The 25,041-nt window shown below is 34.6% G+C and overlaps 2 protein-coding genes across 6 annotated transcripts in view; both read left to right on the top strand.

Annotated features, from left to right (window-relative positions):
- LOC125683570 (uncharacterized) overlaps nucleotides 1-25,041 on the top strand; it is a 127,346-nt gene that overhangs the window by 50,572 nt on the left and 51,733 nt on the right. The window lies entirely within an intron of this gene.
- Nucleotides 4,859-25,041, top strand: part of LOC125683580 (uncharacterized) — a 40,605-nt gene continuing 20,422 nt past the window's right edge. The window contains exons 1-5 of one of the 5 annotated variants that reach the window (XM_048924880.2): nucleotides 4,859-5,094; nucleotides 5,617-5,718; nucleotides 18,977-19,010; nucleotides 19,885-20,117; nucleotides 24,756-24,947. In XM_048924880.2, coding sequence (XP_048780837.2) covers nucleotides 5,693-5,718; nucleotides 18,977-19,010; nucleotides 19,885-20,117; nucleotides 24,756-24,947 — 485 coding nt within the window. In that variant the 5' untranslated portion in view covers nucleotides 4,859-5,094; nucleotides 5,617-5,692. Of the gene's footprint in view, nucleotides 5,095-5,161; nucleotides 5,526-5,616; nucleotides 5,719-18,976; nucleotides 19,011-19,884; nucleotides 24,948-25,041 lie in introns of those variants that run through there. The other 4 variants (XR_008795734.1, XR_008795735.1, XM_048924882.2 and 1 more) reach the window with 4 other exon arrangements.

The raw sequence follows: 25,041 nt of genomic DNA, 5'->3' as shown, positions 1-25,041 counted from the left end.
ATTTGCAGCTGACATTAATGTTCAATGGAATATCTAAATATGAAACAGATATGGAAGACTCTGTTGTGTCTTTTATTTCAACTTCACTGGGATATATCAAATCGACATATGAGTGAAAATGAGGATTGTTTAAAGTCGATATGATTATCTAAATGTCACGTTAAAGATATCAATACATACTAAAGTAAATACTTTTGAATAAATTCTGCCTCATAAAAATATATATACCAGGTTAGCTAATAATGGAGCACAATTTGTGCCCATGTGAATCTTCACCAATCTCTTTTTAATTCATTATTATCCTATACATACAATCTTGGTATATTGTTTTTTGTTTATTAGAAAATTAGTTTGAACAGAAGCATCAATGGCAACAAAAGGTGTAATGAGAAACATCTAATAAATTGATTTATTGCTAAATATGTTTCCTGAGTCCAGTAGCTCAAATATCCGTGTCATTGTGATAGTTTATAACATTTTATCAGTGGTGTAGTCATTGGCATTTGGAACATTTACATCAAACTGACTTTTCAGAGATTAACCCGTTTGATTGCAGATCGTAAGCGATCGGTGTGTCCAGGATTTAATTTGTATGTTACATTCGATCATTTTTGGATCATTTGAAATGGTTCCTGCCTATATGACCAAAACTTAGGTGCGTCTACACGATCACCAGCATGAATTGAATGCCAATTTCATTTTCTGTCGTGATACCACTTTTTACACTGTATAATACCTTTTGTAATTTCTCAAATTCCGCCATGAGACTCTTTCAGCCTTTCCTGCAACTGCCATATACATGTATTTTGAGCAATACACTTAATTTACCATTACATTTCATATGCAATGGCTAGGGGTGTATACACTTCAAGACCCAGCATCATTTTAGGGTTTCATGACTGCACATCCATAGGCCATCCTTACATAGATGCTTATTTCAATCAATATGGTGGTCGTTGACATATGCTGATAACATTTCGGCAAGCATTTTGTTAATTTTTTTCACCATTCCATCTAATTGTTAGCATGGCCGAGTTGTGTGGGTTTCCTTTCTCTACAGAAGTTTATGATTTTCCCTGAACAAGTAATTCTCAAACGGAACTCGTTGATCCGAATGAAACCTCCTCTACTGATAAATATCACTATAGCTACAGTTGCAGCTTCGAAATTTTCCAACGATAAAATTATGTCCATTTTGTAAAGTAACCTGACACAACAAGCAGATATCCGTATACATTGATCTTGCTTAAAGTCTCTCTCTCGAGAATTTTTCACTCATATGGAGACGTCACCAAGACCGGCGAAGGGCTTCAAATTTAGGCCTTTGCTCGGCACTTATGGCCATTGAGAAGTGAGGGTTCTTTAGCGTGCCACACCTACTGTGACATGGGACATCCGTTTCTAAGGTCATCTCCGAGGACCCTTGACATTCACACCTGATGCCGGGCGTTTGGTGATGGAAATGGAACTGTCACTGTTTTAACAACTTGGGTCTGTTGCGGTCAGGATTCGAACCCCATGCGGGGAGAACGCTCTAACCTCTAGGCCACCGCGGCGGCTATTATCTCCGTTACCAGGGTGTACTGCATTAGGGTAATTATACAGGGAAATGGACATAAGACGCATATATGAGAGGTCTTGAGATATAAACATGAAGGATTAAATGGGAACGTTCATCCATAAAAGTGGTTAAATGACATAACATTTCAAAGATCGTGAATAGCATACAGAGAAAAATACTCGAGGCAAAATAAACAAGATGACCATCGTCCACATCGCTCACCAACGTCACCTTGGCCCTGTTATTGTTCAGCTGTTGTGATTTTTTTAAAGATTTTGTTTATCAATCTTATGACTAACATGATCTTGCTGTTCTGGATAAGATCGATGTCACAAGGTCACACATGTAGATCATGATATGATATGAAAAATCTTGCCATAAGAAATGTACATGTAAACAGAAAATATGAAAGCTCTATTTCAAATAGTTTAGGAAAGATAAGTCAAACTTTCAGGTCAAGGTCACAAGATCAAACTCTAAAGTATATCAAGGTATTCCCATAAAGAAACTATACACAAAATATAAAGTCTTTACCTTAAATAGTTCAGGAGATATTGATTAAGTCAGGTTTTTTAAGAAAAGAAAATATGTTAAGGTCACCAGATCAAATACGATTGTATCACGAGGTTTTGTTATAAAGAATATATTTAAAAAATATGAAAGCCACACCTTGAATATTTCTGAAGATATTTATCGAGTTACATTTTTCTAAAAATAGGTCAAATTTCAAGGTCCACGGTCAAAGGTTATTGTATGAAATAAAAGGTCTTGCCATAAAGAATCTATATACATGATATTAAAGATTTACCTTAAATAGTTTAGGAGATATTGAATAAAGAACCTATATACAAAATATGAATGCCGTACCTTGAATAATTCAGGAGATATTGAATATGTCAGAGTGTTTCTTTTAGAACTAGTTCAAACTCCAAGGTCAAAAAAATCAAACTATATGGTATACAAGGTCTTGCCATAGAAAAATATAATTACAAAATATGAAAGCTCCACCTAAAATGGTTCTGGTTATACTGTACGTCACATGTTATGTTTCCTTTAAAGTGGGTCAAACTCACTTTAAAAAAGTTTAAGATCAAAATTTATAACATGAAATGAAAGGTCTTGCCATGAAAAATATATGTGCAAGATATGAAAGATTTAGTTTTAGGCACATTTGGTATCCCAGTCGGTGGGTCGAATGAATATGAGTTACCGTACCTATACTGGATTCCTAAACTACATAAAAACCCTTACAAAGATACATCGCTGGATTCAGTAAGTGCTCTATCAAGCCCCTATATTTGCTTCTTACTAAAATATTAACAGTTGTGAAGGAGAATTTTCAAACTTACTGTGCGGCTACATATGCCAGAAGTGGTGTAAATCAAATGTGGATTCTAAAAAAATCTAAAGAACTTTTAGTAAACTTGAAATCGCAAATTTTTTCTCAGATCAACAACATCAAAACCGTTGACTTTTCAACACTTTACACGACCATTCCTCATGATAAATTAAAGACTATACTTTTTGACATCATATACATTTGCTTCTTCAACAAAAAATGGAAAACAGAAATATTCATATCTAGTGATCAGTCATCCAAAGACTTACTTTGTTAAACATCACTCTGATTCCACGCACAAGTATTCGGAAGTTGAGATAAAAAATATGCTATAGTTCCTCATTCACAACATCTTCGTGGTCTTTGGTGATCATATCTTCCATCAGTCTGTTTGAATACCCATGGACACGAATTGTGCTCCTTTGTTAGCTGACCTGTTTTTATATTCATATGAAGCAGAATTTATTTCGAAACTTCTATGTGAGAAGAAAAAATCTCTTGCTGTGGCCTTCTATTCGACATTTAGATATACATCCATCGACATTTTATCTATTAACAATAATAACCTTCATTCATATGTCGATTCGATAATTCCCTGCGAGCTCGAAATAAAAGACACCACGGAGTGGTCCACTTCTGCTTTATACTTAGATATTTTATTGAAAGTAGATATTAACGGCAAACTACCAATTCAACTTTATGACAAACGGGATGATTTCAGTTTCTCCATCGCCAACTTTCCATATTTATGTAGCAATATTCCATGATCACCTGCATATGGTGTTTATCTCTCTCAACTGATTCGATACATAATGGCTTGTTCTGCGTATGTTCAGTTTTTAAATCGAGGCAAGGTACTGACAAACAAGTTGATGGTACAGAGGTTTCAACAGTCTCGTTTTAAAGTCAGCATTTTGGAAATTTTATGGTCGTTATAACGATCTAGTTCGTCAATACAACCTATCATTTGGCCAAATGCTGTCTGACGTGTTTCATATCAATTGTTAGACCGTTCTTGACACACTGATTTTGACTACGGATAACTCCGTTTACTTGATCAAGATATAGGGCTCACGGCGAGTGTAACCGGTTGACATGGAATGCTTACTCCTCCAAGGCACCTGATCCCACCTCTGGTGTGTCCAGGGTCCGTGTTTGCCCAACTATTTATTTTGTATTGCTTATAGGAGTTATGAAATTGATCACTGTTCGTTATCTTCACCTTTCTTACTTGTATATTTCATTGAACGTTGACGTTAGCTGCTTGCCATCTTTATTTTTTGGTCATCCACACTAAAACATATCCCACCATAGTCGAATAGATGAAAAGAAATGTAACCACATTCAATTGATTGTTGATTGTATCTTGTTTAACGTCTCTCTCACTCATATGGAGACATCACATTCAAAAGTTAAGAAAAGCTATGTAGTTTGTTCTTCATTTTGTTTCATACCTTATATGCTCATCTTTGGAAATTTTAATAGCAGTCAGTGAAAAAAGTGATTGCATTCATCCAACTGAGAAAGACATTTACGTGTAGCCTATCTAGCTGATAAATAGGTTTTTCTTATTTTCAATTGTTTTTCTAATGTGTTACGGTGAATGTTCATGCCCCCATTTAATTATGTTCTATATGTGCATAACAATTTTTAATCATAATGTATAAGATGAAGCACGCTTTCTACACAGGAAGGTATTTCCAATTATCAAATTTGTTCGGTTGTATTTGTGACTTTACACTGATGAGACGTGAAGATAACAAACATTGATCAATCTCATCAATCCAATAAAAACACAAGATTAGGAGTAGAGGAAACACGGACCCCTAAAACACTTGAAGTGGGATTGCTTGGCTACGGGGGGGGGGGGGGGGGGTTACGGGGTACGTACATGGCCTAGTTTTACATTCGCCAAGAGATTACGTTTGGGATCTCTCTTTCCTTCTCTCTCTCTCTCTTCTCTCTCTCTCTCTCTCTCTCTCTCTCTCTCTCTCTCTCTCTCTCTCTCTCTCTCTCTCTGTATCAGTTGTTGACCGGTTACACCTGCAGTTAAGCCCTCTATCTTGACCCGTTGTATGCATCAATATGTAAAGAACGGAATACAGTGAGACAGCATTGCACATTGTGTTTACCTTGTGTGATAAGTTAGACTAGAAAGATAATATCTGAAAATTTCCGTCACAACTAAACGCAGGTGAGTGGTTTATTAATGATAAGAGGAAAATCAAATCTTTTTTTATACTATTTCTTAAATGAAATAATTCCCATCAATCATTTAGTACGAATTGTTACTTATATTTAGTGAAATGATTACTTAGGATGAACGAGTATATTGTATTTTATGTTTCTAAGGACATGGACGATGATGTTTTGCAAAGAAAAAAGATGTCAGATTTAATGATGAAAATTGGAAAAAAAAAACTCGAATGTACAAAATATTCGCCTAATCATTGGTTTTTAGTTAGAACAAATATACTATGGAAAGTTGGTACGAGCAACAACAAATTCGCTCGGTTGTTTGAACTAGTTCGCTATTGGTCTGTAGTAATTGGACGCTTATTTCATACCTTGGATTTATCGAATTTTATCACCACAACATATCGCGGACAGGAAATCAATCAAAATGTAAAACTGGTTAGATATCAAAGTATGCTCCTTAAGTGTCAGAGTATAGTGGATGTGGAAACGTGTGTATAAAGATAAGATACCATTTCAGGTGCATGGAGCTCGTTCAAAGTTAGTGACCATCTGTTCTACGACCACGACAGGCTACTGTTAACTACGTTGACGTAATGGGGTTTCAACAATCTGTTTTCAAGTAAGGTTTGCAATATTTTAACATGGAGTCAAGAAAGTAATGTTGCATATCAGTATGCTAAGTAGGAATTTATCTTTAAAAATCATTTTCTAAAAACAATTGCCCGAGTTGTTTTTTTGACCAGATGTTTCACATTTTCTAGATCTTTCTACTAAAGGGAATACTAGTGATATAAAAACTACACATGGCAAACTTATGGGGTAAAAAGCAAGTAGAAGTGAAAAAAGTGTATTATCTATCAGATTATACTATTTGGTAAAAGAAATTTTAATTCAAAACACAAAAATATCTACAATAAAATTAAGATTGGTTGCCATGCCAACAAAAATCATATTGAGCAGCTATACAAGGTCTACGTCAGAAACAATTCACTTTTAACATAATATTTGGATCATAAGCAGTTATAAAAGCAAATAAAACTAGAGATTGGTTTTATGAAAAACAAATGTCTTCCCAGCTCCCCAAATTGAGAGTGCTCGAAATGAAAGCTCCTCCCTTTAATGTACTGCATGGTATGCAGGAGAAATGATGAGCAGGAACATATACATTATGAACTCCCATAATCCACATAGAAGTGTTCACAAACTTTGTTACACCCTCCACCCCCAGATCCACTATAACTTTAAGGTAAAAAATTGGATCATCCTATCCCTACAAAATGCAGATCTGCAAATGGCAATGAAGTATTGTATAAAATTTCAAGTTTACTGGATAAACCATATAGCTGACGTAATGGGGTTTCAAGAATCTGTTTTCAAGTAAGGTATGGAATATTTTAACATGTAGTGAAGAAAGCCATGTTGCATATCAGTATGCTAAGTAGGAATTTATCTTTAAAAAAATATTTTCTAAAACAAATTGCCCGTGTTGTTTTGTTTTGTTTTTTGGGTTTTTTTTTTTTTAGCAGATGGGCTTAAGTTTGTGATGTTTCACATTTTCTAGATCTTTCTACTAAAGGGAATAATAGTGATATAAAAATTACACATGGCAAACTTATAGGGTAAAAATCAAGTAGAAGTTAAAAAGGGGTATTATCTATCAGATTATACTAACTGGTAAAAGAAATTTTAATTGAAAACATAAAATAGCACTTTTTATATCCAGAATAAAATTCAAATTGGTTGCCATGCCAACAAAATTTCACATTAAACAGCTATACAAGGTCTACGTCAGAAACAATTCACTTTTAACATAATATTTGGATCATCAACATTTATAAAAGCAAATAAAACTAGAGATTGGTTTTATGAAAAACAAATGTCTCCCCAACTCCCCAGACTGAGAGTGCTCGAAATGAAAGCTCCTCCCTTTAATGTACTGCATGGTATGCAGGAGAAATAATGAGCAGGAATATAGACATTATGAACTCCCATAAGCCACATAGAAGTGTTCACAAACTATGTTACAGCCCCCCCCCCCCCTCCTGTCCCGACAATATGCACATCTTCACAAATGACAATGAAACAATGTATAAAGTTTTAGATATATCAGATAACCCATATAGGAGGAGAAGTGTTCACAAGCTATTTTTCCACCACTCTTAGATCACCTATAACGTTTAGGAAATTCATCGGATCCTCCTATCCCTATAATATGCATATCTACAAATGGCAATGAAGCATTGTACCAAGTTTCAAGTCTATCTGATAACCCATTTAGGATTTAGGAGGAGAAGTGTTCACTAGATTTTGTGACAGACAGACAGACGGACGCTTAGTACAAAAACAATAGGTCTTCCCTGAAAGAGGGGAGACATAATGACCACCTACCGGCCTTTGTTTCCATGGTAATATATTAAAAAGAATTATTTCATTTACGCGATTTGTCACTTCGTTTTATAATTGTACAACATTTGATGGGTTGTTTGAACATTTTCATGAACAAAAATGATCTCAACCCAAAAAAAGATAATATAGTTATATTCATTTGTCAAGTTTTGTAGTATCACATTTCCTACTGATTGATTTAAATGATTTTACTATCAAGAGATATGGATCAAACTGATGAGCAATAATGTTGAAACTAGAATTTTATCAAATGATATAAAAATACTTTGATCTTAGACACAAAACTAAATATCATGAATAAATAGCTATGGATGTCTACCCTAGAAATTAAATTTTAAAATCAGTCAACATTTTTTAAAGATTCAATATCGAGAGGATAACCATACTGTATCTATATCTTTAATTCCCCGGCGGGTTTTCCACGGTCCCATTTCGTCATAAATTCCGTGTTTCATTAGCATTCTGCTTCATAAGTAGATATTTTATTGAAAACAGATCTCAACGGCAAACTAACAACTCAACTTTATGACAAATGATTTCAGCTTCACCACCGTCAATTTCCCATATCTATGTAGCGATAGTCCATTATCACCTGCATATGGTGTATAAATATCTCAACTGATACGATACTTGTTCTGCGTATCATCCGTTTTTAAATCGAGGCAGGCTACTGACAAACAAGTTGATAGTACAGGGGTTCCAACAGTCTCGTTTAAAGTAAGCATTTCGCAAATTCTATGGTCGTTATAACGATCTAGTTCGTCAATACAACCTATCATTGGGTCAAATGCTGTGCAAGGTGAAGATAACGAACAGTGATCAATCTCATAACTCCTACAAGCAATACAAAATAGATAGTTGGGCAAACACAGACCCCTGGACACACCAGAGGTGGGATCAGGTGCCTAGGAGGAGTAAGCATCCCCTGTTGACCGGTCACACCCGCCGTGAGTCCCATATCCTGATCAGGTAAACGGAGTTATCCGCAGTCAAAATCAGTGTACCAAGAACGGCTTAACAATCGGTATGAAACATGTCAGACAGCATTAGACCCAATGTGTCTGACGTGTTTTATACCGATTGTTAGGCCGTTCTTGACACACTGATTTTGACTACGAATGACTCCGTTTACCTGATCAAGATATAGGGCTCACAGCGGGTGTGACCGGTCGATAGTGGATGCTTACTCCTCCTAGGCACCTGATCCTACCTAGTATTTCCAGGGTTCTGTGTTTTCCCTACTCTTTATTTTGTATTGCTTATAGGAGTTATGAGATTGATCACAGTTAGATATCTTCCCGAAAATGTCTTACATACCACATCTTTGAAATAAACTTGATCTTCTTATTCCATAGCTTGATGTTTGTTTACATCGTTGAACAGATGACTGTCACTTTCGCGATGATAATGATTAAAGCCCGGTCAGTGGCGGATCTGGAGGGGGGCGAATTAACGTAAAGTTAGTAAAATGACACTTAACAAATCTGTTTTGAAGTCGAACAGACCCATGGCGTTATCCAGCTGTTCCTTGGTTTGGCAAAATTAGGTATATCTTAAAGTAAACTAGAATATACTCTTCTTTTATTCTCACGTGATCATATCAGTCGCGTGACATGATATTTCTACATTTCAAACTTCATGCGATAATCGCTTTTGCACAAGTAGAAGATGTCATAACATTGAAATATAAAGTAATTATAGAGGTAAAATACAGTCAGGTTTATTTAAAAAATGGTATGGAATGTCATACAAATTCCTATTCACAAACAATGATCAATTATAAAAGCCTATTTCCCTAGCAAGATTTGCAGAGATAACATGTTTCCTTTCATGGTTTCACATAGAATATCAGCAAACGAGCATCATCTTTTACCTGCGCCAAGCCGTTATTTACAAATAGCTGAATTTCTCCAACCGATGCCCATAAGGGGCGTTTTCAAGGTCAAAATATAAAATTTATATTACCGTATGCATTCTGTACATTAAAAAGGTGTGGATTTTTATTATTAATATATTTGAGAAACATTTGTCAAGTCAATTTACACAAACACCGCTTCACACTGGACAGCGGTAGTAGATAACGAGAAAATATTATGGCATACTCCCCACGATATTACTATATAGTCCAAACTCCCCGTCGAGGCCCCATTACGTCACCTACGAATAGACGTCTCCTATGTAACGCAATACAATATACAGATATGTATATTGTGAATCCGCTATTATCATGCAGGCAAATAACACTAAAGAAGTAGTTCGTAGTTGAAAGTTTGAAGATATTAACATTAAGAGCATTAATATAAAAGTATGGATTTTATTTTAAACATAAAATGATCAAAAGATCATTAAAAGGTAGGGATACTGTTCAAATTATTGTGTAAAGTAATGAACTTGATGTTTGCGTTCTTGTCTTGAAAGTTGTTTACGTTTGACGTTATGTTTTTTCGTCATTCTACAGTGACGTCACAGTATACGCGGCCTAAGAAATCGCTATCCCATAATGCCTAACTGGAAGAGTTTGGTTTGTAAGCAAATAAACTCTGGCGGAAGTTTGCTATATAGTCCTGTACGTTGTGACGCACTTTTTCATGTGACATCATAAAGTGTGAAGTGCAACGAGGTATATCAAAAGTTATCTCCCTGTTGTTGCACACCTTACCTTCAGCATTCTGGAAATTTTATTCTCATTATAATGACCATACATGCATTTGCAAACGAAACCTGTCATTAGGTCTGATGCTGTCGAACTTGTTTCACAGCAGTTGTAGGCATCTTTTCAAGATATAGATGTGTAACTGATAACAGAAATAGTCAAGATAACGAAGATTGAACAATCTAAAAATACCTATACAGAACACAAACTTAAGAGTTGGGCAAACACGAATCCCTGGCCCACAGACACCTGTTTCTGGAAAGAAATTATGAACTCTGTATAATAATAATAACAAAAGGTACTTAGCTTGAAATGACACAGAATGATAACTCTCTGAGAATGTTGGCCTTTTGAGTTTCCAGGGAATATGCGATGGAAATGTATTTACAACTGTTCTCTTCTACGATTATTTATTATTTTAAAAATGACATGATTGCAACCATTGCTATTTATCTCCGAAAGCTGCAACAAAACAAGGGTCAAAAGCCTGTGTCCTGGACATATCAGAGGTGGAATCGGGTGCCTAAACGGAATAAGCATTCCCCGTCGACCGCTCACGCCCATCATGAGCCCTATATCTTCATAATGCAATCCATAGTCAAAATCAGTGTGTCAAGATTGATCAAACAATTGGTATGAAACATGTCAGACAGCATTTGACCCAATAACAGGTTGCATTGGCAAATTAGAATAGACACTTGATCCCACCCCAGGTGTTTCCAGTTTTTCTCATTTATCTCTGTTTTCTGGTGTAATATTAAGTGCTCAAGAAGAGTAAACAGTCCTAGTTGACCGATAGCACCCATCATAAGACCTCTGTATCTAGGTCAGGTAACCCGATTAATCCAAAATTAAAGTTAGTATCAAAATAATGTATCTACAATTAGTAAGAAAAAAATTACAAATCCATCGCACCAAAGGTTACATTTGCATAAAAACTCATTCAAACTACTATATAATTTCACTTCTTATTTATGAAAAGTGATAACTCACACTACTTGCTGTAACACTTTGGACAATGCACAACAACCTGTATTTTGTAAATTTCAATCTGGGATGCGTACGGTCTGTGTATAAAAAGGTGAAGATATTGAACAGTGATCAATCGCGTAACTCCTTAAGCAATAGAAAATAGAGATATGGGTATATCAGAGGTGGGATAATGTTAGGATTGGCGGTCTTGTAGCAGTGATTTTTTTTTTTCAAACTACCACCCCTCCTTTTGAATTGGGGAAAATTAGCGACATTTTCCTCAAATTGGGAAAAATCATTCATAGTAAATTAAAATGGTAAAGATGCAGAAAATAATCAAATAACAATGTTTTGTTTGAGGTTTATTTCAGATCTGATTTAAAATCATAAAATAAATCATTATTCAACATTAAATATGTATTGGAAGTCACACCTTGTATATATATTATTTACTTTTTCTAAGAAATACTTATTGTCTAATTTCATAAAGAAAATAATAAATTATTAATTCACCAGCATTTGTACCCATAATCTTGTAAATATTAGTATTATATTAATAATCAAGTTTCCAGAATGTCTCTCCTGTTTTGTTTTTTTCGAATTTTAGTAAAACCCTATACTGTTGGCCACTTCCTGTTATTAGCCTGACCCTACAAAAAATGGCGGTCAAAATAAATTTTAAACAATATGGCTTAATGTGCATCTGGAAGCTATATACTTCGCTGCATATCTGCTTATATGGATGCCTCTATTGTTTTACATATTCTTTACAAAACCTTGTGCATGTGCAGTGGTTTGGAGAATAAAACTGGAAAAAAAAAACGTATTTACTCTGTCAGAAATATACGGTAACCTTTTTTTTAATGGCCTAATTTCCCTAGATTTGAAATTGGGAAAAACATATATATATAATTGGGGGAAAATAGCTAATTTTAGTGAGGGGAAACAGCCGAATATCGGTTGGATTTTAACCCCCAAAAAATCACTGTGTAGGTAAAATAAGGTATGCAAATTGGTGATCTTATGTTCACGATATTTGTTATGTATATTGTTCGGATTTGCCAGTAACATTGAAACGATTAGAAAAAACGAGAATTAGTTGACCTACCACTAAATCTATATTATGCTGAAAAACCTTCCAACTTGCATGGAATGTACAAGTTATACACAGATCATTGTAATACAAAGACACTCCCGATAAAAAAAATTGTAGAATAATGAAGGCACAGCTGAATATCAAATGCTTTTCATTTACTAAATAAACTAATTCACATTCAAAACCGGGATAGCCTGTGTTACTCATTATTGTTAAACAGTGAATTTAGGAACATTGAAGAAATTGGGGAAGGGCATTAGAATGAAAATTGTTCAAACTTTGGTTTCTCATTAACATATGTAGCGTTTGGTATCGTTGTAATCGTCTCAATAAACTGAAAAATGATATACATATCAGGGAGAAAATTGAGAAACACCATTGTTTTCTTTAATACACCATAATCGTGTTTATTTAACCTGCGGCACATTTTCACACCTCCTGTTAGGCCGCCGATAGCCACAGCAGTTATCAGTACTTCTCAGTACCGACAGTAATTGAAAATTTTGATAATTGGCTACCCCTCCTTCAAAATATCCATTTAGATTCAATTTAGTATCAATAATGTTAAAGAGGATATCATTTAAATGTTTTACGAATAAACACTATATTCCAAGTTCGGTCCCGCCCTGTAGTTAGAAATCCTCTACCCTGGATGTAAAACTTATACGGTACCAATTTTGATGGACCAGATGCGCATTTCGACAAATAATGTCTCTTCAGTGATGCTCAACCGAAATGTTTGAAATCCGAAATAACTATGAAGTTTTAGAGCTAAATATAGCCAAAAACAGCGTGCCAAAAAAGTGGAGCCAAATTCGTCCAAGGATAAGAGCTATGCATGAGGGAGATAATCCTTAATTTTGAAATGAATTTCTAAATTTTAGAACAGCAATTAAATATAATCCGTATTTTCAAGCTAGAAACGAAGTACTTAGCTACTGGGCTATAGAGACCCTCGGGGACTAACAGTCCACCAGCAGAGGCCTCGACCCAGGGGTCATAATGTAAAACTTAAACGGTACCAATTTTGATGCACCAGATGCGCATTTCGACAAATAATGTCTCTTCAGTGATGCTCAACCGAAATGTTTGAAATCCGAATAACTATGACGTTTTAGAGCTAAATATAGCCAAAAACTTCAATAATATATGGATATCAATAATATATGGATATCATATGCCAGAATTTTTCAAATATTATCCAACATTGGAAACTTTTAAAACCGCTTATCTTAGAATGTTTTTTTTCATCCTGGGAATTAAAGACACGGCAGACAGACAGACAGACAGACAGACATTCTTTATTTCCTCTACATTTGTTTTTGCTTATTTTCAGTTTTGTTTTCAGTTCTAAGTATATAGATAGCGTATGAACGTAAAATACCTTAATATACTATTTTATACTGTATCTGTATAATACTGCTGTCTGTATATATGTTTTCAGGACCACAATGTAAACTTCTTGTTTTTAAAGTAACTGTGTTATCCTGTTTAAATGAAGGACATTATTATTACTATTATTATATTTACAAATTTGGTAGAGGTTTACCAGCTCTGCATCATTATGTATTTAGTTTTTCCTGAAGAAGTGGGGTTGTAGAGAAGAATTTTTTAAACGAACAATATTTGCACATCCTTAACCCCATGGGATGGAGAAGTCCTGAAATTTATTATTTATATCACCCTAGTCCCTAAGATGTTTCACACCAAATTGGAATTGGAAGGTCAGTTGTCAACAATTGAAGAAGTTAAAAATGGTCAATTAATACGCACACCAGACGACACTGACAAGCTGCAATAGGTCACCTGAGTTGACTCAAATATTAATTCTTGTTAAACATTATCCTAGACATTTTTTGATGACGATAGATTATTTATTGTACATTTTCTTGAACTGTCAGCAACTTAGATCAGCGTTTCTCCCCAGAATGCTCTTCGAGTTAGATGTCAACATACCGATACACAAACACACGTGTAGTTACTATAGTCTAGTCAATCTAGCAAATCACCTCAAAGTAATTGCAACAGAAACAAACTCGATGGAATTTAATAAACAAAAGCGAGATTAACAACATAAAAAAATCGGACAAAATCGGACAATGGGAAATATTTCAAATTTAGACTTAAATGTTTTAGTAAACAAACGATATTTTGTGGTGTTTACGGCACGCCGTACACGTAAAGGGGAGTAACTTAACTGTGACAGTCATCGGAATAAAGTTATACACGACGATCTAAAGTGCATGTAATAAAAAACGCGATTAAACAGCTTAACAGTTGTATTAAAAAGGTGATTTTAAGATCTTCTATATACATACAATATTGCTCAGCATCTCATATTCTTTGCCGACTTCCATTCCCGGGGAACTTTCGCGAATAAAGCTTCAAAATATTTTATTTGACCCTCTACTGAATTAATTTTAATTATAAAACACAATATTTACTTTAAAAGTTACGAATAATCAATTATAAATGAAATCTTAAAGAATTAGTGTCAATTTACAAGGGGGAATTACGGTTGTTAAAAAAGAAAGTATGGAAAGCCATTCGGGTTAAAAGTTTCAGTTATTTTGTATTTTCATCATTTGAGCAAGCGTTTTGTATTAAAAACTTTTATAAAACTAAGTAAGTAAAGTATTTTTGCTTTTCTTTTTCAAATTCACGTTTGGGGAGTCATTCATGGGTAATAATAATGATAATAAAACATTGATAATATAAATAATAAAAATCAATGTAAGTAAACACTTGCGCATAGTATCATGATTTGATGTAAAATCGAGTAGTTACTCTTTCTAATTAGTCTTGGGCTCACGACCTGCGGAACCACATCTCCTAGCAGCATGCGAACAGCGCGCTAGACCGCCCGACCATCTACTCAAGACAAAACTTGTTTTCGATGACGATGGAATTATCGACACGCTGGCACACGATCATTGAGAATGGAAATAGGATACAGTTATTTATCGTAAATTTTAGAGGATCATACAAAATCCACATTGTGTTTGAAATGTCTATATATAAAGCACAGAAATAGCAACGAACTCTGAAATAAACATAACTGCCCTACTTAGGGACGAAATCAATGTCAGATGAAAATTTAAATTCAATTAGTTAGGGGGAGGGGAATAAAAACTCCCGTAAGTTTCTGTCATCCGACATCGATTACACTTTAGTGGAAAAAGGAAAAAGACAAGCGACTGTTGAATACCACATAATATTTAAAACATATCAATGAACATTTGATAGATTTAATGTACACTTTCATTTGTGAATAAACAGTAGAAAAGGTATACAGAGGTATACAGAGTGTTATTTATAATCGTACGTTTCTTTGTTATTCGATTAGTTTTAACATTTATCATATAAAGTTTTAAAGGGGGGGGGGGGGGTCTTGGTGAAAACTATGTGAACTTAGTTTTTTGTGAGACATTGAATTTTTGATCTTGCCCCTAAGTGAAGAATATCGTTAAAACCAGACGTCTTTTTAGGAAACGAAGTTTCTCAATCCTTGCCCTTTCTACATGCATTCACAGGATGCGACACAACGTCAAGAATGTTCGGCATCGGAATGGGTCCTGTATAGTCAAAATGTACACAAATCGCGAAAAAATTCTGTATATGATTAGTTTTTAAATGGAGGCAAGCTACTGACAGACAAGTTGATGGTGAAGGGGTTTCAACTGTTTCGTTTAAAGTCAGCATTTCGCGAATTATATGGTCGTTATAACAATCTACTTTGCCAATACAACCTATCATTGGGTCAAATCTGTCTGACCTGTTTCATATAGAATGTTAGGCCGTTTTTGGCACAATGATATTGAATAAGGATAACTCCGTTTGCCTTATTAAGATATAGAGCTCACGGTGGGTGTAACCGGTCAACAGGGGGTGCTTACTTCTTATAGACAATAGGCACCTGATCCCACTTCTGGTATATCCAGGGGTCCGTGTTTGCCCACCTCTCTATTTTGTATTGCTTATAGGAGTTACGAGATGGATCACTGTTCGTTATCTTCACCTTCCTATATGAGGATTTCATAGAGAAAAAGATATATTCTGGTGTCGATGTCATATCGACTTTGTACGATGGAATACCATAGAGATACTTATAGGAGATTTGCTTTGTGAAGTATTGTCTAACACAATATCATTTTTATAAGTTCAGTCATTGCCACTAACTACTAACTACAGCTGCAGAAGAGGAGCACTGCAAGATTTTTTTAAGTCATAGAGTGGACTAAAGATATGATTAATTTGGATCCTTCGAATTGGGGCTTATCACTGCTTTCAGCAATTCTTGTATCCGTTAAAACTAAATTACAAGTCGCGCCAGATAAACTTTTGAACGTTTTTCGCTGTAAATGCAAGGCAAATTGTAACACTAGCCGTTGTACTTGTAAAAACATGGACTGAACTGTATTGCAATTACTCAAATGATCACTTATATAATTATCAGGCACGTAGCAATAATGGCTCTACACCTTTTATCATTACATGCAAAGTTGATAAATTTTACGTACAGAGGTCGATTTTTAGACAGATTGGTTGCCCTCCCTCCTCTTTTTTTTTTTTTAAATAGCATTGTCGTGAACTGTACACAGTGGAAGTGTAAAATTGAAATGAAAGAACAACCTTAGCCCCCCCCCCCCCACCACCACCACCACCACCACACACACCATCAAGGATTTTTATAACTTTGGATTAAAATTTACTTGTCAATTTTCAGGCAATATTGTGAAATTATCTTCACCCCCCCTTTTTTTTACGATGCTGCGTGCATGATTCATTTTGCTTTTAACTCTATGTGTCCATTGTTTTTAAAACAGATTACTCCTGAAATTCTCGGTATTAATTGCACAATAATTTTGATAGAACTAAACATCAAATACAGCTATTCCCCCCCCCCCCCTCTTTCCCAAACTCTAGAACTTGATGAAGTGCATGTATTAAAGATTTCTTTATAAAATCGAAGAAACTGAACCTTGTTTCGTCATAGATGTAGTACAAACTGTTAAAACTCAGCTTAATAAAGAATTTGGTAACGTAAGCTTTACTATGCACTGTTTGTTTTAAAATACTACATGTATTTATGTGAAACACAGGACCGGAATGGTAAGCGCGCCTCCAACTTCCGATGTAAGGTCATCTTTTACAGACCATTTTTGAAGGGGCACTTGTTTTGTGTTAACAGTTTATTCTAATTTATAAATCTTCATGTGATAACTCATATATGTAATGGACAGGAAAAAGAATTTTCTTCCAAAATCCAGTTTTTAACGATTTTTGTTGGAAAATGAAGATTTCAGCCCAAAATTCGGCAAGGGAAAATAAGTGTTGGTGCAGAAAAGTTTAGTTGTGCATTTGGACGTTTTATTCCTAAATTTATAAGATCAATGTCATCTCTTCTATAAAACAGTCATTTCCTATCATTTCCAGTTTTTCACTATTTTTGTTTTAGAAAAAGGTAGGTTTTCCTACCTAAAATGGTATTTTTCATATATATTGCCAATAATCTATATATCTTACTTGTTGAGCAGTTTTTAAAATAAATCCTAACTTCAGTTTTTTATTGGTAGACTCAAATGTATGACAAAATGTGGGTTTTCTTCTTAAAATTTTTAACAATTATATTCAAAAAACAAGATTTTACCCAAAAATTACAGTCAAGGAAAGAATACATTCTGCTGTAAAAAAAAAAAATTAATCGAACATTTCCAGGTTGAAATTTGAGATATGAAACTTATTTTTACTGTATGTTACATAAAATGGACATTTTCTTCAATTTCCAGTTTTTAGCGATTTTCATGAAAAAACACTTCGTTTTACCCCAAAATTCCAATTTTCCCATAGAAATACAAAAGCCGATTTTTAATATGTTGTTTGCGTGTGTTTTCTTGCATGAATAATCAAAATTTCATTTCTGTTGCAATTAGTTTGAGGTTTTGCTCATTTTTGAGCCAGATTGACTAGACTACTAGCTATCTAATGAATACCCACATTGCATATATAATGTAACCTATTTTGTCTTTCTTTAGAATAACTCATAATACAATGTTGATAAACTGGGGTTTTCCCTTCGTTAGAAAACATCTATTTTCGGAAGAAATGATTAAATATCCCCATGAACTCTATTTTCGGAGTTCCTGGATAAAAGTAAAGAAATGAGAAATCAGCAATTTTGTACCTTGTTTTGAAACTTAAAAAGGACCAAATCCTATATCAAATCACAGTATCTTGAAGTCGTTTATCATTATGGGAGATGCGTTGGAAGAGTCATAATTTTCAAGAAATTGGTCAAACGAAAATCGTAGTAAATCTGCTGGTCAGCCATTTTAATTGTACAATAACTAGACGAGGATTACTACCTCACCTCGTAAAAAATTGCACTCAGTATATTTTCCGTCCAGTAGTGTATTGGAATGAAAAGTTTACAAAACAATGAACGGATAGTGATCATATTAATTAGCGGAGATACGTCTTCTCCTAAGTTGTAGCTTTAAGAAATATAGTGTATATTCGTCTTGAAACAGCTCCTTGTACAATATCAATTTTAAATGTATTCGTCGTGATATCTATTTTTTTTTTTTCACAAATAAAATGCATTTATGAATTGATGTGCTGACAAATTCAACAGGCTGTGTCTGTGTTTTAATGTTTATTTGGAGCGCATAAAAGGCAATTAACCCAATTCACCACGAAGAAATCATGTTTACGTGTTGATATTGGCTAATGCACTCATTCTGTTTGTAGGAAGCCAGTTGACATGAACGATTTAGGTGATAACGTGAGTATATAGAATTGGAATGCTTGGAATAGTTTGCAAAGGTGTATGAATAATTTCAGTTTATTGTCGATTCTGATTATTCTATGGACGTATCAATATACGTTTGGTAAAACATGAAACGTTTGACTGTTATGTTCTTATGAATGAAGGGCTTTCCGAGAAAATTTCCAGTGCTCTGCAAAAATGCACCTCAGTTACTTCACACTATATGGCATCACAATTATAAAGTAGTAAATGAAACTGTAAAAATGTTACATGTGTTAAATGAAAGGCGAAGATAACGAACAGTGATCAATGCAAGTGTTAAAATAAATATGAGGCTTAGTCGGTCTAAAATGCTTATCACAGGAATAGCAGGATTAACATTACTGTCAAAAGGTAAGTTTTCTCGTAATCTACTTTGAATTACTAAAAGCTCTAGATCTACATATGCTTATCCTATCTATTGCATACTAAAGCCACCGGTAACGTTGATAGTAAAATAGATAATCGTCTTCATTGTATGAATGATATGTCCTCCTGCTTTCCCTTAGTCATTATACTCATTGGAAGGATATTAGTGAAGGAACACATAACACAGTTTTCTGTCATACATGTTTTGTAAAGCATATGTAGTCGCTTTCGGTATCTCAATGTTGCGGACTTCAATGTCACCATTTGAAAAAAGAGCGACACCTCTTACAAAACGCCCCAATATCATCGCCCATGGGTCTACAGTGGTATCGCTACGAAAATGATTGATTGGTTGATTACGGTTTTGCGCCTTTTTGGCAATATTTCAGTCCTTTTACGGTGGTTAATATAATAATTCATAATTCCCTACTGCTATCAAGTATTCAACTGTATAGATGTAGATCTGCTTGTCAAATTGTAGTCAAATGAAGAAATTAATTTAAAGAAGAGAAGAAAAGAAGCTCTAGAAGAACTACTAAAAAGAATTGGAAAAGAAAACAGACCTTTAAATATTGCCATAATTGGGACACCAGGTTCTGGAAAATCGTCATTTATCAACACATTGATTGCTAGCATCACTGGTGAATGGAGAAGCCATGCAATGGTTGGGTGTTTCGGCGGACTGGGATTGCAGAAAACAAAGCATATTGCAACGTTGAGTATATCTTCCTCTTTTAAATCTTTATCAAGGCTGTAAAATATTGAACCGGCTAAATCTGTCTTTGATGTCTTTCTAATTAAGACTGTAAAATATCAAATATATGAGTTTTCAGTTTTTAAATGCTTGGATAGAAAGACGAAGGTATCCAACAGTGATCAATCAATCCGTGGTCAAAATCAGTTGTGCAAAAACAGTTTAGTCAAATGACATAAATCACGTCAGACAACATTCGCTCTAAAGACAATATTGTTTGTAAATTCGATCGTTGCAAAAATCATATAATTTGCAAAATAATGAATTGAGAAGAAATTGTTAAAGCTCCTGCAACGTCAAATTATTGTCAACCTCCTGTCTAAGTTGAACATTGATCTACGTAGAACATGCTCCCGCGTATGGAATAAGGAAATATACAAACCATATGCAGGTGTTCAAAGAATATTTCTACATCGATATGCCAAGTTGACAACTCAGAAGCTGGATTCATCCTGTTTGTCATAGAGTTGAGTTGTTACGTTGCCGTTAACGTCTAGGTTCAGTAAACATGTGGGAAATTTGTTACGTCTATTATTTTTATTTCATCAGATTATATCAAATATATAAATAGGAATTATAATGTATAATAGGTAAAAATATCATCTAGGGATTCGTGTTTGTCCTACACTTAATTTTGTATTCTTTATTGGAATTATGAGATTGGTCACTGTTCGTTATCCTCACCTTTCTATTTATGTTATTGTCGAGATGAAGGGCACGGCAAGATAGTTGTTTTTTCACGCACAAGTGTGTGGGAAAAATCCACCTTATAAGAATACGAAACAGGTCAGCTAATAATGTAACTATATCCCAGACCATAACCCTCCCTCCACTCCCTGCGTTGAATGATGATGGCGTCATGCACAACGATAAGACGGAACACGACCGTCACTGCTGTCGAGATGAAATCTCAACTCGTCCGTTAACAGAACTTCTCCCCAATCTCTGTTATTAAAACGACTGTGTATCCTACACCACGCCAACCTCACAACACGGTGACGCCAGAGCAGAACAGCACGGATAGCAGGACATCAAGGACGGATGTTGGCTTCTCGCAATTTGTTCCTTACGGTACATGGACTTATCCGTTGATACCCAGGGATGCTTCTAGTGGTCAAATATGGCTATTGAAATCGGTAACACAAATGTTTGTATATACGTATCTTACAGACGTGGCGTCACACACGACCGTCCTTACATTCCTAACGGTGCCAATATGCTCATATCGTCTCAATAAAGCATCATGCAAGACGTCTCTTAATCAAAATTTTCATCCAAAAACCAATGTTTTTTTCTCTGCAGTACATTGGATACTGTCAATGAATGTCCGAAATTCTAATCTATCACTAACCATGTGTCGCTTAGCTTCGAAACTCCAGAAAAACGTACTGTGATCATTAAGGCAAATCGAAAATGATATTTAACAAATAGAGTACTCAAACATGCATTTAGTTTATTAAACTAAACCTTTAAGAATAAAGAGAGATCGAAGAATATTTTTTAGGTTTTTATTCAATTTTTAAGTATACACAGTTTTGTTTTTGCGCTAATATATTATAGCATGATTCAATCTTAATATGAGATTTTCGAGGTAAGGATCTACTCTGACTTTTATTGCGCATCGAACGTAATTTGTAGAGCATGTCACTTCCGGATTACAATAACTAAGTAAACAAGCATGGAGTACTTCAATTGCTATCAAGTTCCTGCATTGACATTATATATTTCAAAGAAAAGAATCACTACAACAATTTATAGGAAAGTGTATTTGATTAAACTATGTGAGTTGGCGAGAGAAATAAATCTAGAGAATGTATTGAGGATACCGATAAAACTTCATGCCTTGCATCCAAGGATACGCATCTAAATGCGCCTTTACCCTTCCATTTAATTTACACCCAGGTACTAAGCACCAAGAGTGACTTGGATTGTCATCGTGGGACGACTGCTAGCGTATCACCATATTTTTTTTTATCGATGTTTCATTTTTCACAGTATCTCCCCTTACAATTGGTTAATATCACGTGACCGCGGTGTATAAACGTCTATTCTAATCGGTCGTTCCAGCCCATCCCGAAAATTCCGTATTTAGTAACCCTGTCGTGAACTCTTAAGTGTAAAATGTCACAATAAATGCTGACTCTAAAACCAAGTATTAAAGGAGAACATAAAGCATTTCTCGACTGTAAATTTAGTCAAGATGTATTTTTTTAATAAAAAGTTAAGTCTAAAGTTTACCCTTTGTATGAAGCTGAAAACAATATTTTCACTAGAGGAAAACTTATTTACACATATACTTTGATATCTAACACCTTTACATCCATTGATTTCATAATCAATACAGAGAATTATAAAACATTTCTAAGTAATCATGATGATGCCGATATTTGACTTCTGCTTTGCCAAGATGAACAGATAGTTTATTATGGAGATAATCTTTCCCAAAAAATTCCTAGTTTATGATCCTTCTTAACATAAAATATAGAATTATCATCGGCATATAAAATCAATATGCAGTCTTTAAATACTAATAGAAATGCATTGTATCATTGACATGAATCAAAATGCTCCCCTGAGGTACTCCACATTTTATAGAATTATAATTAGAGGTTACATTGTTGACACTGTTGTTGTCTACCAGATAGTTGTAAAATAAATCACTCAGTGGATAAAACTTCTAAGATCTTAAAGTCAAATAAGATTTCATGGTCAACAGTGTCAATGCTTTATGTAAGTTCAACATCACCATACCAATAGAAACCCCTATAGGATAGATTACGCTTCTTATAAAATCTAGCATTTGCATCAAATAAGTATCTGTAGAAAAATGGTTTCTAAAACATGAATGGTAACAATATAACCAATGATTACTGTTCAAAAATTGTAAATCTTTGACTTTATGCATAGTACATAAAGAAACCTATAATTGTCAGCTTCCAGGCAACATCCCTTTTCAAAAAGAGATTTCACCCCTGCGGTTTTAAATGAGAGGAGAAGATCATAGATATACCCTTTCTCTGATGTTAAAGAAAAATTAGAATAATAAACCTAACAAATTATACTTCTAAACAATTATATACCTCAAATCATGACAATGTTTCATTTTTCACAGTATCTCCCCTTTCATTTGCACCCAGTTACTGGGTCTAGGTGTTACGTATTTATGTATTATGAGAAAGTCAAGTCTCATTCATTGTATTTCCATATAAACATTTTCTAAATGATTAATACATTTAGATGGAAAGCAGTATATATTGTTCTAAGCTATTGATCTCATTGTCTACGAAATTTGTACTCAAAGTTGGACTGTTAGTATGATAGCAATTCTTCTTCAAGAATCCTGACTGGAGAAGATGGACGACTAATTTTAACTCCCAACGTAAATCAGTCCACAAAAGTTACATTAAACTGCTTGGAAAACGGTAGAAGATTTACAAGTAAAAAAAAAGTTTTGGTATTGAAATTTCTTGAGAGAGATTACTTATTATTCAATTTCCAGTGGTTAATAAATCACCATTTTACAGTTTTTGACAAACCATTTAGGTATATAGCACATGTGAAAAAAGAATCATTGAAAATTCAATGATAAATCCCGCCACTGGATATTTTAGCATGTAATAACGAATTAACAGATAAAACGTACATAAACAAGCAGGACTGGGTTTTATTGTGAAACCCGAATTTCTATAATAATAATAATAATAATGATTGGTTTTATATAGCGCCTTATCCAGCGTATGCTGCTCAAAGCGCTTTACAATTATCAATGTACATTATTACCCCGGCAGACCTTCTATCAATCTAGAACTTTCTCAGCCTCCTAGGAAGCATACAGTTCAAGCTGCCATTACAAGCGCTAGAGCACTAGCATATGTCTATAGCCAGGTACCCCTTTTACACTTGGGTGGAGTGAGGAAATTCATGTAAAGTGCCTTTCCCAAGGACACAACGTCAGCCCTGCCGCGGCCAGGACTCGAACCCACGACCTTTCGGTCGAGAGTCTGACGGCCTAACCACTCGGCCACCGACGCCAGTGTAGTAGTCAAAATCAGTGTGCCAAGAACGGCCTAACAATCGGTATCAAACACGTCAGACAGCATTTGACCCAATTATAGTTTGTATTGACGAACTAGATCGTTATGACGACCATAGAATTTGCGAAATGTTGACTTCACTCGAGGCTGTTGAAACCTCTGTACCATCAACTTGTTTGTCAGTAGCTTGCCTCGATTCAAAACTTGACAATACGCAGAACAAGCTCTTGCGTATCGAATCAGTTGAGAGATATAAACACCATATGCAGGTGATTATGGAATATTGCTACATAAATATTGGAAGTTGACAATGGAGAAGCTGAAATCATTCTGTTTGTCATACAGTTGAGTTGTCAGTTTGCCGTTAATGTCTACTTTCAATAAAATATCTAAGTATGAAGCAAAAGTGGACGACTCTGTAGTGTCTTTTATTTCGAGCTCACAGGGATATATCGAATTGACATATGAATGTCTAATTTTTTCAAAGGGAGTGACATTGGAGTGACATTGGAACTTATCAATTTTTAGAAATACATAGTATGATATTGCATTTTCTATTCTTAGATATCGAAAGGAAAAATATTTGAAACATGCAAAAGATGTTAAACACCTGATGAAATTTAACTTTCCGGCGATTTTGGACATGTCAGGCATTGATGATGCCAATGATAGAGACACCAAAATGCTATTGGATTTAGTATTTTCTGGTCGGATCCCAGAAAATAGCAAAATTTCTGATATTCTGCAAAACATAAGGTAATAAATTCATCCATACATGTTTGAAAAATAGAAAATTTTATATTTTAATGTTATTATTTTTTAGATCATTCATTGCTGAATTTATATTTCA

This window comes from Ostrea edulis, chromosome 6 (genome assembly GCF_947568905.1).
Source record: "Ostrea edulis chromosome 6, xbOstEdul1.1, whole genome shotgun sequence".
Classification (NCBI taxonomy): domain Eukaryota; kingdom Metazoa; phylum Mollusca; class Bivalvia; order Ostreida; family Ostreidae; genus Ostrea; species Ostrea edulis.
The sequence above is the reverse complement of the archived record's forward strand: the minus strand, read 5'-3'. Positions and strand labels throughout refer to the sequence as shown.